The 13,467-nt window shown below is 34.9% G+C and overlaps 1 protein-coding gene across 2 annotated transcripts; it reads right to left on the bottom strand.

Annotated features, from left to right (window-relative positions):
* Window positions 1-35: 35 nt before the first annotated feature.
* tgm1 (transglutaminase 1, K polypeptide) lies at window positions 36-9,580 on the bottom strand. Of its 2 annotated transcripts, none has more exons than XM_058762976.1 (14): window positions 9,457-9,580; window positions 8,178-8,410; window positions 7,775-7,966; window positions 6,623-6,874; window positions 5,765-5,883; window positions 5,509-5,616; window positions 4,160-4,337; window positions 3,940-4,078; window positions 3,595-3,787; window positions 3,350-3,503; window positions 2,034-2,318; window positions 1,787-1,947; window positions 1,495-1,631; window positions 36-871 (listed from the first exon to the last, which is right to left on the bottom strand). In XM_058762976.1, the coding sequence occupies exons 2-14, from the start codon at window positions 8,407-8,409 to the stop codon at window positions 727-729; spliced, it is 2,295 nt and encodes a 764-aa protein (XP_058618959.1). In that variant the 5' UTR covers window position 8,410; window positions 9,457-9,580; the 3' UTR covers window positions 36-726. The 2 variants fall into 2 exon arrangements, with proteins under 2 accessions (XP_058618959.1, XP_058618960.1); XM_058762977.1 differs by having other exon boundaries at window positions 134-871; window positions 8,184-8,410.
* Between the last annotated feature and the right edge of the window lie 3,887 nt (window positions 9,581-13,467).

Here is a 13,467-nt window from a genome sequence, read left to right on the forward strand (position 1 = left end):
TGATATGTGCATGTCCAGTAGCCGTAGCTTTATCCCTTCCAGCCGTAACCCCTAACATTTTGACCATTTTTTATATCCTCCAGTAAATCCTATGAAATGTGAGATAACACCTATGAAACTAATAGGAATAATTGATATAAATATTTTTCTGTATATAAAAGTATTATATTTACATGCCTCAAAAACATGTTCATATAAAATTAGACATGGTTGACAAAACATATTGCCCGAGCCCAGATGTCATATGATTTGAAAATGCTTTTGAATGTATTAGATGGAAAATAGTCCTTTGGCTCTTTGTCAGATATCAGATTACTAACTAAGAACACAAACATGGTTGTTTTGACTTAAATATTTATGAATAATCAGAAATATCTGAAAAATCACATTCTGAGAGAAAAACATAAAAGGATGAATACATTCAACATAAAAAGCAATGTTTTAAAGCAACAAAAGTTCATACAGACATTTTGGTTCATGTATAACAAAAATAAATTATATTTTAAATTGTTAAATAAACCTATTTAAAATGTGCACACGTTTATTCTACTACAATATGCAAAAATGCAGTTGTATTTGATAATGAGTGCCAAAAGACCCACATTCTCAAGCTGTTTACTATAAAAAAACACCCTTCAGATATGTCCTAGACAGAGATTTTCCTAATGAAATTCAGAGCGAATGAAGTTCCAGTGCAGTGCATATTTCTCCTCCTGAAGAGATGTCTCACAGTGCTTTGACAATGATGTTGGTGACTCCATGCACCTGAGGTAGCTGACGGCAGTCGAGTGACACCAGAAGTTTCTGTGGGCCGGCCTCCAAAGGAATAAATTTCTCTGTCAGCGTCACCGTGGCCAAGCTTTCTATATTTCTGAGAAAGAGAACAACAGAGAGAGGAAGATAAATCATGTTGCCATGTTTTTGGTGAAATTTCATACACAGATATATATATATATTTATCAATGACATATTAAATTATTTCAAATGTATTTCAGTCCATTTAAAAAAAATGCTGTTCTTCTGAACTTGCTATTTATCAAAGAATCCTGAAAAAAAAATCACAGTATCATGGTTTTCACAAAAACATGAAGCAGTGCAACTGTGTTCAACATTGATGATAATTGAATAATAATAAAAAAAATAATAGTAAATTATAAATATCAAAACTGTAAAATGATAAGAATTATTATTGTTGTTGTTGTTGAACTTTATGATAATTAAATCATCAACTTTACATCACAAGAATGAATTACATTTTAAAATATATTCACATAGAACTTTTTTTTATTGTAATAATATTTTACAATATTACTGTTTGTATTTTATATTTAATGTTGAGCATTAAAAACATTAAAACATCTTATGGACCCCAAACTTTTGAATCAAAGTGTAATTATATGATGTTTTACCAAGTGTGTATTGAAAGCAATCATAGACCATACTGAAGACAACAGCTAACAATTTCATTATTTAAGTTTACAATGACCGTCTTACCCGTAGGAAACCTCCCTGACACTCTGCATTCCCAGTCCTTCAAAGCGAAACTTCACATTCTTCAGTGTGAGCTTAAGTGGGTTCCGGTAATCAACAATAACCTTCATTTCTTTGCCAACTACAGCGTCCCCTTCAGGCTGGGAGGTAAACGAGCACACAGATGTAAGTGAGATTTCAAAGTTGATCTCATTAAACGAATTCACCCAAAAATCTAAATTAATTTACCACACACATTAACCTCCATGCATACACATGTATAATTTTTAGTTTAACAGAAGTCTTTTAAACTCACTTTGACGTCTAGGTCTGATGTGCGTAGTCTGAAGCGAAACTGAGTAGCCAGAACCTGTTTGGTCTCTGTGACGCGTCCAGTGAGTGTGAGCATCAGCATGGCCTGATCCACCAGCTGGTCTTTATAATGATCATAGAGCAGACACCACTCCACAGTCTCAACTATTATGAGTAAGAGAGGAAAATTCATCTCTAATTGGCAACAGTAATCCAATTTGAATGCGAAATTATTGCCTGAGTTCTCTCACCTTCATTGGGTTGGAGTTCGACAGGTATCTGGTCTTTCTTCACTGTAGCTTTATACACCCCAGTATAGTACATAATGATCACCTGGCCGTGCAGGGTGAACGTGCGCAGTTCTGAGCTTGTGTTCTTTACGGTGATGGCCAGTTTAGCATCTGCACCAAGCTGAGGCTCTTCTCCATCCATGGTGATCTGGATGGAGACATCGTTAGCACTGGAGATGTTGTAGATCGCTGCTTTAGAGCCATACTGACAGGCAGTTTCCACAGCAATGCGCTCTTCTTCTGAATCTAATGAGAGGGACAGCAAATATATGGAATAGTGATGTGGAATAGAATATGGAATCCAGAAGATCTGTGGCAATGTCTCCAAGACACCAGCAAAGCTACCTGAAAACTATGTATTCTGGACAAAAGCTGTTTTAAACACAAAGGTCACACCAAATGTTGAAAGCATCCTCACTTTTACAGCATTTTTACACAAGTGCCTAAAACCTTTAACAGTACTGTAGCTTTGCAGATAGGTCTTGGAGACGTTGTCACAGTTCTTCTGGATTGATTCTGTCTCAGTTTGTTCTGTTTCTTCATGTACAGCACTGGCTGTACTCAGACACAAATCTCACTGGATTATTACAATTAATGGCAAAATGAATGTTTGGAAATGTAAACTGATATTTCCTACTCACACACTGCAGCAAAAGATAGAAATAACCGACTTTAAACCATTTTTTGTTGGTGAAAATACTAATGACCTAAAACATTTGCACAGTAGTGTATATTACTACTTAAGTACTTTTTTCCAAGTATCTGTACTTTATTTTTTACTTCACTACATTCCAAAGCATAATATCATACTTCATACTCCTCTCCGTTTCATTAAAACATATTGTTCCTCGTAATGATGTTCAGTTTGTGAACTAGCTGATTCTTTCCAAAGAACCCGTTTAGTCGATTTGCAAATTGCACTAAATGATTAATTTGCAAATTGGACTGATCAGATTGCAGCTGTTCAACAACTCATTGACTCAGTGATCCAGTCAGAGCAAGTCTCCTCCAGTTAACAACTCTAAGTACATTAAAAATCAAGTACATTCATACTTTTAGTCAGGTATATAAAAGAAGTACTTTTACTGGAATAGTATTTTATTACTTTTCCTCAGGTAATTGATTTACCTCCACTGATGAATGCAACATGCATGTTTTTTAAACTAGATTTAGATTTAAACTAGATCATGATTCTCAGATGGGTGAAGGAACCTGGAAATTACTAATGCCTCATAACATCAGAAAGATTCAATTCAAGTCAATTTTTTTTTTTTTACCTTCTGGATGTTTGTAGAGGTGTGTGATATCCTCACGTTCATCAGAGCCAACTGCTTTAGTGCTGATGCAGCGACCTATTGCTTTCTTCTTAACTTGGACGGGACTAAAGGTGCCATCGGCAGTTCGCTGCCAGTACACTTTATCACTGTTCACCTTGAACAAAAAGAGCAAAGCATTTAGTACCTACAAGTCTCTTTGGGCCTCATTTAAAAAACTAAGTCATAATATAGAGGTTTAGGTATACCTCTGCAAATACAAATGGTGTGTCATGCTTGAGGTAAACCTGTCCATTTCGGACAGCTGCGACGGAAGCAGGACCGCAGCGGAAAACGCCCTGACTGGTCTCCTGAGGGGTGGCATCTACTACTTGCCACCCCCCCATACCCGCGGGTAGGTCTGGACGAGCCATCCAGGAGTCATTCCACACATGGAAGTTCCTGTAGACAGGGACATTTGTATGTTTAATGCCATTTTTTGAGAAGCTAATGATTTACCAGTTTGAACAGTACAGTATATGCACTTTCAGATTTGTGCAATTATAGTGTACTCTTCAAGGTTTTAGACAGTTTTGTGAATGAATTTAACTAACCAGACAGAATCTTGATTGAGCTCCTCAATCGGCTCGTAGTTCTCATCTAAATACACATCTGTTGTCAAGGAAACATCTGTGTCATGAGCAGACTCGAAGTTTGTAACGCACCGGGTTGGAATCCCTAAACACCTCATCACTGAAAATTGGAAAGAGGTTTGAGTGTTATGCTCAAGTCAAATGGATGTGTTCTTACTCATTCTCAAACGCATATTCATACCTGAGGTGGTGACCCCAGAGAAGACCCAACACTGTCCATATCTAACCGGTGTTCCTCCACTTTCATAGTACTGTCTCAGAATGTCACTGCTACCGCTCCAGAACGTGGGGGCTGTGCCATTATCGTACGTACCCGACCAGTTGCCTACCAACACACCGTTGTCATCAGGAGAGTTAATCTGTCAAACGTAGGACAAAAATTATTCATCTGTTGTATACAGATATATTTAAGAGGCTGCATTTTTGCATAGTTCAGTCATGAAACTCATTTTGAGTTCTTTCAAGCTGACAGCAGTCAATCAATCTCTCTTTTCTATCTATTTATTTCCTGCTGTGTGCCAAGAGAATTTTCTTTAGCCCTCCTCCTCCCCAGCACCACTGTTTAGATCTACTATATTAAAAATAAATATTCCAAAAAGGTTTTTTGTTGTTGTTTTTTGGTGATGCCGTAGAAGAACCCCTTTCAGTGAACTGTTCCTAAAAGAGCCTTTCTTAGTGCAAAAAACAAACAAACAAACAAAAAATAAATAAATTTTTAATATTCTAAAGAATTTTTTTCCACTACAAAGACTCTTTTGTGCACTGCAAAGGTTCAACAGATGTTAAAGGTTCTTTATGGAACTATAAATGCTAATAAATAACCTTTTTGAAAGGTTTACTATGCAGCATGTATCCTAATCCCTGTAAAGCTGGTCGCACATGCAGGTATCGCACAAAGGAGGCATCACATTCAGTTCAAGGCTGTGGTACAAATCTAATCACCAAACTGGCAAAAGTTCACCTCAAGAATGAACAAAATGGTGTGGAAGTTTGAGTCTGAGGTTTGAAAAATATTGCAAATTGAAAAAGAAAGGTTGATATAATTCTGTATTGTATTCCTTTAATTGTGACCCCCTTAATTCTGAGTATGTTTCAGCACCACTGACTCACTCCATTCTTGTAACAAAATACTATTAAATCTATTTCATGAGTTGTCACGATTGAAGTAAAACATGATTCAAATGACCGAACATATCTGCATTATATGTTTGGTCGTTTTTAGAAGAAATTTGTTTTTAGAAGAAATGTGTTTATTAATATTAGAAATTAATAACAATCATTTATTAATAACATAGCAATTAAAGGATTGGAATAAGATAGCAATGTTTATGTTTACATTTATTTCAATCATAGACAAGTCATAGTTTTAACTGTAATGAATCCGGTCTATGGGCTTCCATTCACTCACCACCAGAGGTCACCGGCTCACCACATGGACTTTCACACTACACAGCTGAGTGCACTGATTACACACACACAGCTGGAAGATAATAATGATATGACCCATTTAATAGGATCATTCAAACTTACCATTGCAGACAAAAGCCTGACCACATTGATAGGATCTCCACATCCTGAAGCTGGGGCTCCACTGCGCTCCAGCAAAAACAGGCATGCAGGAAGAATGTCCTTATCAAACTACAACACAAGAAAGGAGCAAATCTTTGGATTTTTGAAATCTGGAGAATTGAGATCTGATTTTCTGCCACACGTTAAAGCCAAGAAGGAATCTAGTGACTTTATATTTTATTAAAACACTAGATGTATATGGATGGGTTGCTCTGACCTGGCCAAAATTCCACGGCCTGTCTCCGATCTGGCTGTCAGTTCCATAATAGATTATCCCCATGTCATTTAAAACATACTCTTTCCTCTCTTCCTCATTATCCATGTACACAGAGTCATCTAGGAGAGACAGAGAAACCGGATGATTCAGCCTCTTGGATTGATTTCTTTAGAGTGTACTGAAAGGAAAGAACAATAAAAAGGCGGTCCAAAAACAGGACAAAATAGGCCCTGAAACTTTAACTCCTACTACTCTATAATTTACTTATTTTCCAGGAATGATATATTTGTCTTAGTTATTTAACTGATGTACTTGTATTTACTTTATTTATTAGTCCAAGTCATTTTTGTCCAAATAATGCTTGTCACAATTTAAAAAAAACTGCTTCATTTTTGTAATCATACGTTATGGAGTGAGCAAAATGAGGGAGACAGCTAAATATTATGCTAGTGGTAATTATAATTTAATAAGTGAATTAATTGAATTTCAGTTAAATAGATTATGTAAACATTATAGTAATTAATGGATACAGCTGCAAACGTCAAGATCTCTGAACTGGGACTGGACAAAATTCTCATTTTTAGGCAGGATACAGACATTTGATGTGTTTTAAAACAAGCTACTTTTCATGCTAGATTAATTTGTTAGATAAAATATATCTAATGTCTAACATACAGTATCTAACAGATTTACAGTTAACATGAGATTTGTGCTTTAATGTTTTTAAGAATAGTCACAAGTCTCTAAAGGGTACTGTGCATATGGAATGTGCCAGATAATATCACACTACAACAATTTTTTCATATGTTTTTTTTTTTTTTTTGTATTCCCTCTCTCTCACCCCACCCTTGTTAGTACCTTCACACCAGGGGTTGAACAGCATGTAGATGTCATTGTCAGAACTGTATGGGGACATGGCCTCGCCAGTTGGGGAAGATGTTGCAACACAGAACTTGTATTTGCCAATAGCAGCAGTTGGTGGAGAGTTCACAGACAGTTTTATTCTTTTGGCTTTCTGCTCAACTATCTTGGCCTCCCAGCAGTCATCCTGCAGATCTTCAACCAAAGGAACAATCACATGTGTGCCTTTGGATACATCTGGGAGATTACCTGAAAAATATATGCACACAAACATATAGTGTGACAAATTCAAAATTAAGTAACATGACCACATCCATAGACACATTGATGTATACAGTAGTACCATTCAAAAGTTTGGGGTAAGAATAATGTTTTCAGTTTTTTTTGAAACAAGTCTCTTATGCTCAAAAAGGCTGCATTTATTTGATCAAAAATACAGTAAAAACTACAAAAGTGATACATTCATTGCCAAAAATATCGGCACCTTTGGTATATATAATCAAAGGAGGCTGTGAAAATTAATCTGCATTGTTAATACTTTTGATCTTTTATTTAAAATAATTCACAAAAATCTAACCAGAAATCTAATCATATTTACCAAGGGTGCCGATATTTTTGGCCATGACTATATTGCAATTTATAATAATCGTTGTCTGTTCGAATATATGTTAAAATGTCATTTATTCCTGTGATGCAAAGCTGAATTATCAGCATTATTACTCCAGTCTCTATTTCTTCTTATTATCAATGTTGAAAACAATTGTGTTGCATAATATTTTTGTGAAAACAGTGATCATTTATTTTCAGGGTTATAAAAAAAATACAAAAAAAGAAAAAAGAAAAGCATATAATATATATATATTTTTTGAACATTGTAAAAATCTTTACTTCCATTTTTAACCAATTTAATGTGTTCTTGCTGAATAAAAGTGAAAAAAATAAAACAAAATATAATAAAATAAATAAAATAAAACTAACCCCAAACATTTAAATGATAGTGCAAGTCGATCAATTAAATTAGATTTTAGCTTAAACAAGAAGAATGATAGCAAGTGATGTTACTGTGCACATATACACAAACAACACACAGATTCAAGGTTAGTATGCTTAGGTCTCGTGTTGGGCTAGTAGTAAGGTGGCAAAACTGACCTAGTTTCAGATCTAATTGAAGTTTATCTTTCTTTGAGTTGAAAGCTCGTGAGAGCTCAATAAGCATCTGGAAGGTCTGGCCTCGGCGGATGATGAGGTGTTCGCTGTGATAGCGATCGGTATGATGCTCCAGACGGTTCTGTTCTTTGTTGGATTTCAGAAGGTCTATGGAACGTACCTCCAGTAGAGAATCTGATAGAGAGAGCGAGTTTAAATGTGATGTGTTTTATATTTATACAGAAGTGAGAATTCTGTCATCATTTGACTGTCCTACTTCTATAGAACACAAAAGGATGTTGTCCACATAATGTTAAGTGAATGATGTCAGAATGTTCATTATTAGGTAAATATATACTGTAATATTTATTCAAGACAAGCCAGAACACTTGTCTGGTTAGGTTACCTGTACCTGTCATCCCAATGCTGCCTCCATTATTCGTGGTATCTGTGGCGTCTTCATCAGTTTTTTTGCGGCAGCAGCAGCGCAGGCAACACTGCCGGAACCATGTGCTACATGTCCACTTTGTGTCTTGCTTCTCTGGCTTCACCTTGTCTGGATCCTCCAGTGTAAGAGTACCGGATGGAAAGCGGCCAATGGCAGAGCGGTTTCTGATTGATAATGTTTCTACAGGCATACTGGGAAATAAAACAGAAAACTGGGCATTTCTGAAGGTTTCAGACAAACCCACAATCCCCAATATTGTTCCATCTGACTCATTTAATTGTTTGTCTTGTATAACATGATATTTTTGAGTAACATTTACATCTATTCTTATTTAAAATACACTTTTACATTATTTTTTATTTAATTTTTTTTCACAGAGGAACTCCAGCCCCTTCAACTGATCAGGGTTGTTTTTTTTTAACCCAAAAAATACTTTTTTTTTTCTTCACTATTCAACAATTGCTTAAGACTGTTGATGTAATCACTTTTTCACATTAACGTATTCATTTATTTGGTGAGCATAGTGTAATAATAATGTACAGTTAGCCGGTTATAATTGCAAATCAAACTCAGATTAGTTGACTAATATTCGAAAGTTGATTTCCTGGACACAGTTTCGCTCAAATTAATATACGTTCAAATTAAGTCAATATACTGTTTAAAACTTTATAGTCATTAAGATGTTTTTTTTTTATTATTATTGAATATATTAAACAAAAGTGACAGTAAAAACATTTATAAAAGATTTATATTTCAAATAAATGTTGCTCAAATGTTGTTCAACTTTATATTCATCAAAGAATCCTGAAAAAAACACACAATTTTCACTAAAATGTTATTGTCAATATTAAAAATGAACATTATCTTAAAATGTATTGAAATATAAAAAAAGGTGACTTTAAATTGTAATAACATTTCACAATATTAAAATTTTACTGTATTTTTTTTACTGTATTTTTAATCAAATGAATGCTGCCTTGTTTAGCATAAGTGGCAGTTTACAGTTAGTTTACAGATATTACAGATAATTCCCCATACAATTTTATTTATTTTTTTACAAAAATTGACACCGCTAACTACAGTTTCCAGCAAAATACCATTGTAGTGCTAATGTAAATACAGTAGTAATGGTGATCTTATGATGGAAACTAATTATTATATTTCAAGTTCTGTCTGGTTTTAAACAGGAATATTTTCAGTTGAGTTTCTTTCATATAATGATAAAGAGTTTTCTTACTTGTTTGCAGTCCTTAGATGTTTGTAGAAGTGTCAGTCCTGTTTATGCCCGTCTCCAGTCTAAAAATACCTGTAGACTCATGTGAGTGATTGAGCAGCGTTCAGTGCGACTCAATCAGCGTTTAATTTGGCATTGAACTGAAGTTTCTAGCTTTTAGCATTATATGTAAGGGGTAGGGCTATCAGCTGCAAGGATTGCATGAGAACTGGTTTAACAGGATGACTTCGAATGTGTATCACTATGACATGCAGTGCAGTTTAGCAGGAATCCAAGGGTAAATGTGAATGGAAGATGACACACAGATGGAAGATGATTAGCCTGGTCAATCTACCTACCTACATACCTTTTCTCTGAGAAGGCAAAGGTGGCAGTAAGACTATTTTTATAAAATAAAATAACAAATACTAAATGTAAAACTGAATGTATGAATCATTCATTTTCATAATAGTGCACCAACATCAACGGATGAAGTTATAGAGGGATTCAGCATCACTGTGTTCTCATGTGTGCTAATGAGTGAACTTGCATATGAACAAACTCATGAAGACCAAACACAAGTCACTCCTTAATTCACTAAAACAACCACACGTGAGCACGATTACTTATGATATCATTTCTCCAACACACGTTTAGTGAAAGTTTGTATATCTGGTTTTCGGTGATGTTTGGGCAGGGCACAGGACATAACAGAGAGTATCATCCTAAAGAAAACATTTAATCACAGCTTCATCACACCGCTGGCAGCAGAGTGTGTCACATTCACAAAGATTAATCAGTTAAGTCAACACAAAAGTGCATTCTGTGTGAAAGGCACCTAGTGCTATATTCTACTGTACACACATGGCATCTGTTTACATTCATTCATTACAATTCAACTGATGAAACATTTTTCATTTATACATATTTTTTTTCAAGATGGAAGGTCAAGATCAAAATCAATTCAATATTATTTTAAATCATTTAAATAGCATTTATGCTGACAAGGGTAAGGTTTTTGGTCTGTCCCTCACTATGATTTTTGTGAAGCAATGTTTTTGGCATAAGTATCCATTTTTTCTATAAAATATAAATAATTTTATTGGTGTCCCTTGATTTCATGTCAGCCCTGTTACCTTCATCAAAAACCCTTGTAAAATAATGTACATTCAAGTGACATCACTTCTAGGAGGTTACATCTTCTCTCAACCAGGATTTCAACACTTAAAACACAAGCTTGTTTCTCTCTCACTTCTATATTGTTCTATTTTTGATGATTTATGAGGCTTGCCTGAGGTGGGCCATCATGCATTGTCAATACTGTTACCATTTTTAAAATGTAAATTTAAACAATTATTTCTTAAATTTAATATAATCAATATCTACAAGTAAAATCCTTTCAATGTGTACATCACGTGCTTTTGTGAACTTGACTATTAGCTAGAAATTAGCAAACTAGTTTGAAATCATCAAACCTGTTACTTTTCAGGGTATCAGGTTTTGACGTGGGTAACAGGGATGACATATGTTAGGTGTCACCTTGTTTTTAAAGATTGTCTGTGTAAAATTCAAACATTTTACGTCACCCTGGCTGTATTATTGAGCTAAGTCAAACCAAATTTCACCGTCAAGATCTTGGTCTGGTTTCAGATGATCATACAACCCGAATTCCGGAAATGTTTAAATTTGCATAAAATGAAAACTAAAAGACTTGTCACATGATATCACACGAGCCAGTATTTTATTCACAATAGAACATAGATGACATAACAAACGTTTAAACTGAGAAATTTCACACTTTTATGCACAAAATGAGCTTGTTTCAAATTTGATGCCTGCTACAGGTCTCAAAATAGTTTAGTGCATTATCTAATTACAGTACCCTTAAAACATTACATCTCTTAGAAATGTAAAGTGCTAAATCAACAATGAACTGACTTAAACTGAAAAACTGACTGTTTAGATTGTCATACAACTATGCCAAGTAAGTGCGGAACAATATAATGTAATTTAAAATTGTAAAATTCTACAGAATTATGTAAACAAATATGTGCAGTGTGCTGAAGAATGTGTGTCCTGTCATCTCTGTTACTCTGTCAATTCTGTTTCTGTCATCAATTTCATTAAAAAAAAAAAAAAAAAAAAAACACGTAAAAATGATATTTGATACAGCCTTGCAGGTTTTTCCAATGTAACTTTAACTATATTTTATTTTGGACAAAGCCATTTTTTTTAAACATCTCTCTAAAAAAATAATAATAATAATAATAATAAAAAAATACATATATTTCTTAATTGGCATGTGGTCACCCTCAAAAATTAGGATGTTTTTTGGCCATCTGAATGACAAATATAAAACTAAAAAAATCAAACATTTGAAACAATCCCAGTGAAAAGAGGGACTCAGTTGCTGCTCATATAGGTGAAAACTATCACACAGTTCTAATTACACTATAGTACCTAGTAACGCTTGTGTCAGTAACAAGGTTGACAAAAATACCAAAACATAAGGTAGAAAAATATTTTTATAATGTTGATTAAACTTATTTTATTTTTATTTTATTTTTTCACAAGGACAATTTTGTGGATCGGTCAGATCGATGGACCGATCCATTAGTCAGCAGCTGTTAGTCACCTGAAACATTTTGCAACCTTCAATAGTGAATACAAATGAGATCAATACCAGCGGAATAAACAGAACAATATTGAGTTTCTTAACGTCTATTATGTAATGACACTTGAGCAAAATGATTTCTTACAAAGGAAAGCTACTAATCATGTAACTGAAATACATGATTCACCTCACTGATTTGAATTTTTAGTCTTTAGTGAACATAAAATGCAACACAATATGAAATGAAAACCTTGTAATTACTGTAAAACATACTGTGATTACTGCTCAGTAAACATAACTGCTTTAAAATAATTACTAAACATCTACACATTAAATGTAATTTGCCTTTTGTAGTCATAAACACCACAACTAACAATTATTTACTCCAAACGCCTACCTGAACCCTTGCGCTTACAATGGCCAAACACATCCGTCTAGATAAACAATTAAAAGCAGCACAGTGGAATACAAAACACCTTCTGTAAGAAACAGCCCTAAAACATGACTAGAAATGTTCATAATGTGGCTATGCTTCTTGCCTCCTTCTACTCCTGCTTACTTGCTAATATTCAGATTATTAATGTGAGCTACATGTCTTTTCAAGATATCTTTTTTTCCTCTAAGTTATACATAATGGTATATCTACTTTTTACTTTTGAACTTTATATGTATATCTATAATGTCCGCACAAATCCTTATAATGCACATACAGTATCTCACAGAAGTGAGTACACCCCTCACATTTTTGTAAATATTTTATCTTTTCATGTGACAACACTGAAGAAATGACACTTTGCTACAATGTAAAGTAGTGAGTGTACAGCTTGTATAACAGTCTAAATTTGCTGTCCCCACAAAATAACTCAACACACAGCCATTAATGTCTAAACCGCTGGCCACAAAAGTGAGTACACCCCTAAGTGAAATATTACACCCCAATTAGCCATTTTCTCTCCCCGGTGTCATGTGACTCGTTAGTGTTACAAGGTCTCAGGTGTGAATGGGGAGCAGGTGTGTTAAATTTGGTGTTATCGCTCTCACTCTCTCATACTGGTCACTGGAAGTTCAACATGGCACCTCATGGCAAAGAACTCTCGGAGGATCTGAAAAAAAAGAATTGTTGCTCTACATAAAGTTGGTGTAGGCTATAAGAAGATTGCCAAGACCCTGAAACTGAGCTGCAGCACGGTGGCCAAGACCATACAGCGGTTTAACAGGACAGGTTCCACTCAGAACAGGCCTCGCCATGGTCTACCAAAGAAGTTGAGTGCACATGCTCAGCGTCATATCCAGAGGTTGTGTTCGGGAAATAGACGTATGAGTGCTGCCAGCATTGCTGCAGAGGTTGAAGGGGTGGGGGGTCAGCCTGTCAGTGCTCAGACCATACGCCGCACACTGCATCAAATTGGTCTGCATGGCTG

The sequence above is a fragment of the Onychostoma macrolepis genome, chromosome 23 (assembly GCF_012432095.1).
Source record: "Onychostoma macrolepis isolate SWU-2019 chromosome 23, ASM1243209v1, whole genome shotgun sequence".
Taxonomy (NCBI): domain Eukaryota; kingdom Metazoa; phylum Chordata; class Actinopteri; order Cypriniformes; family Cyprinidae; genus Onychostoma; species Onychostoma macrolepis.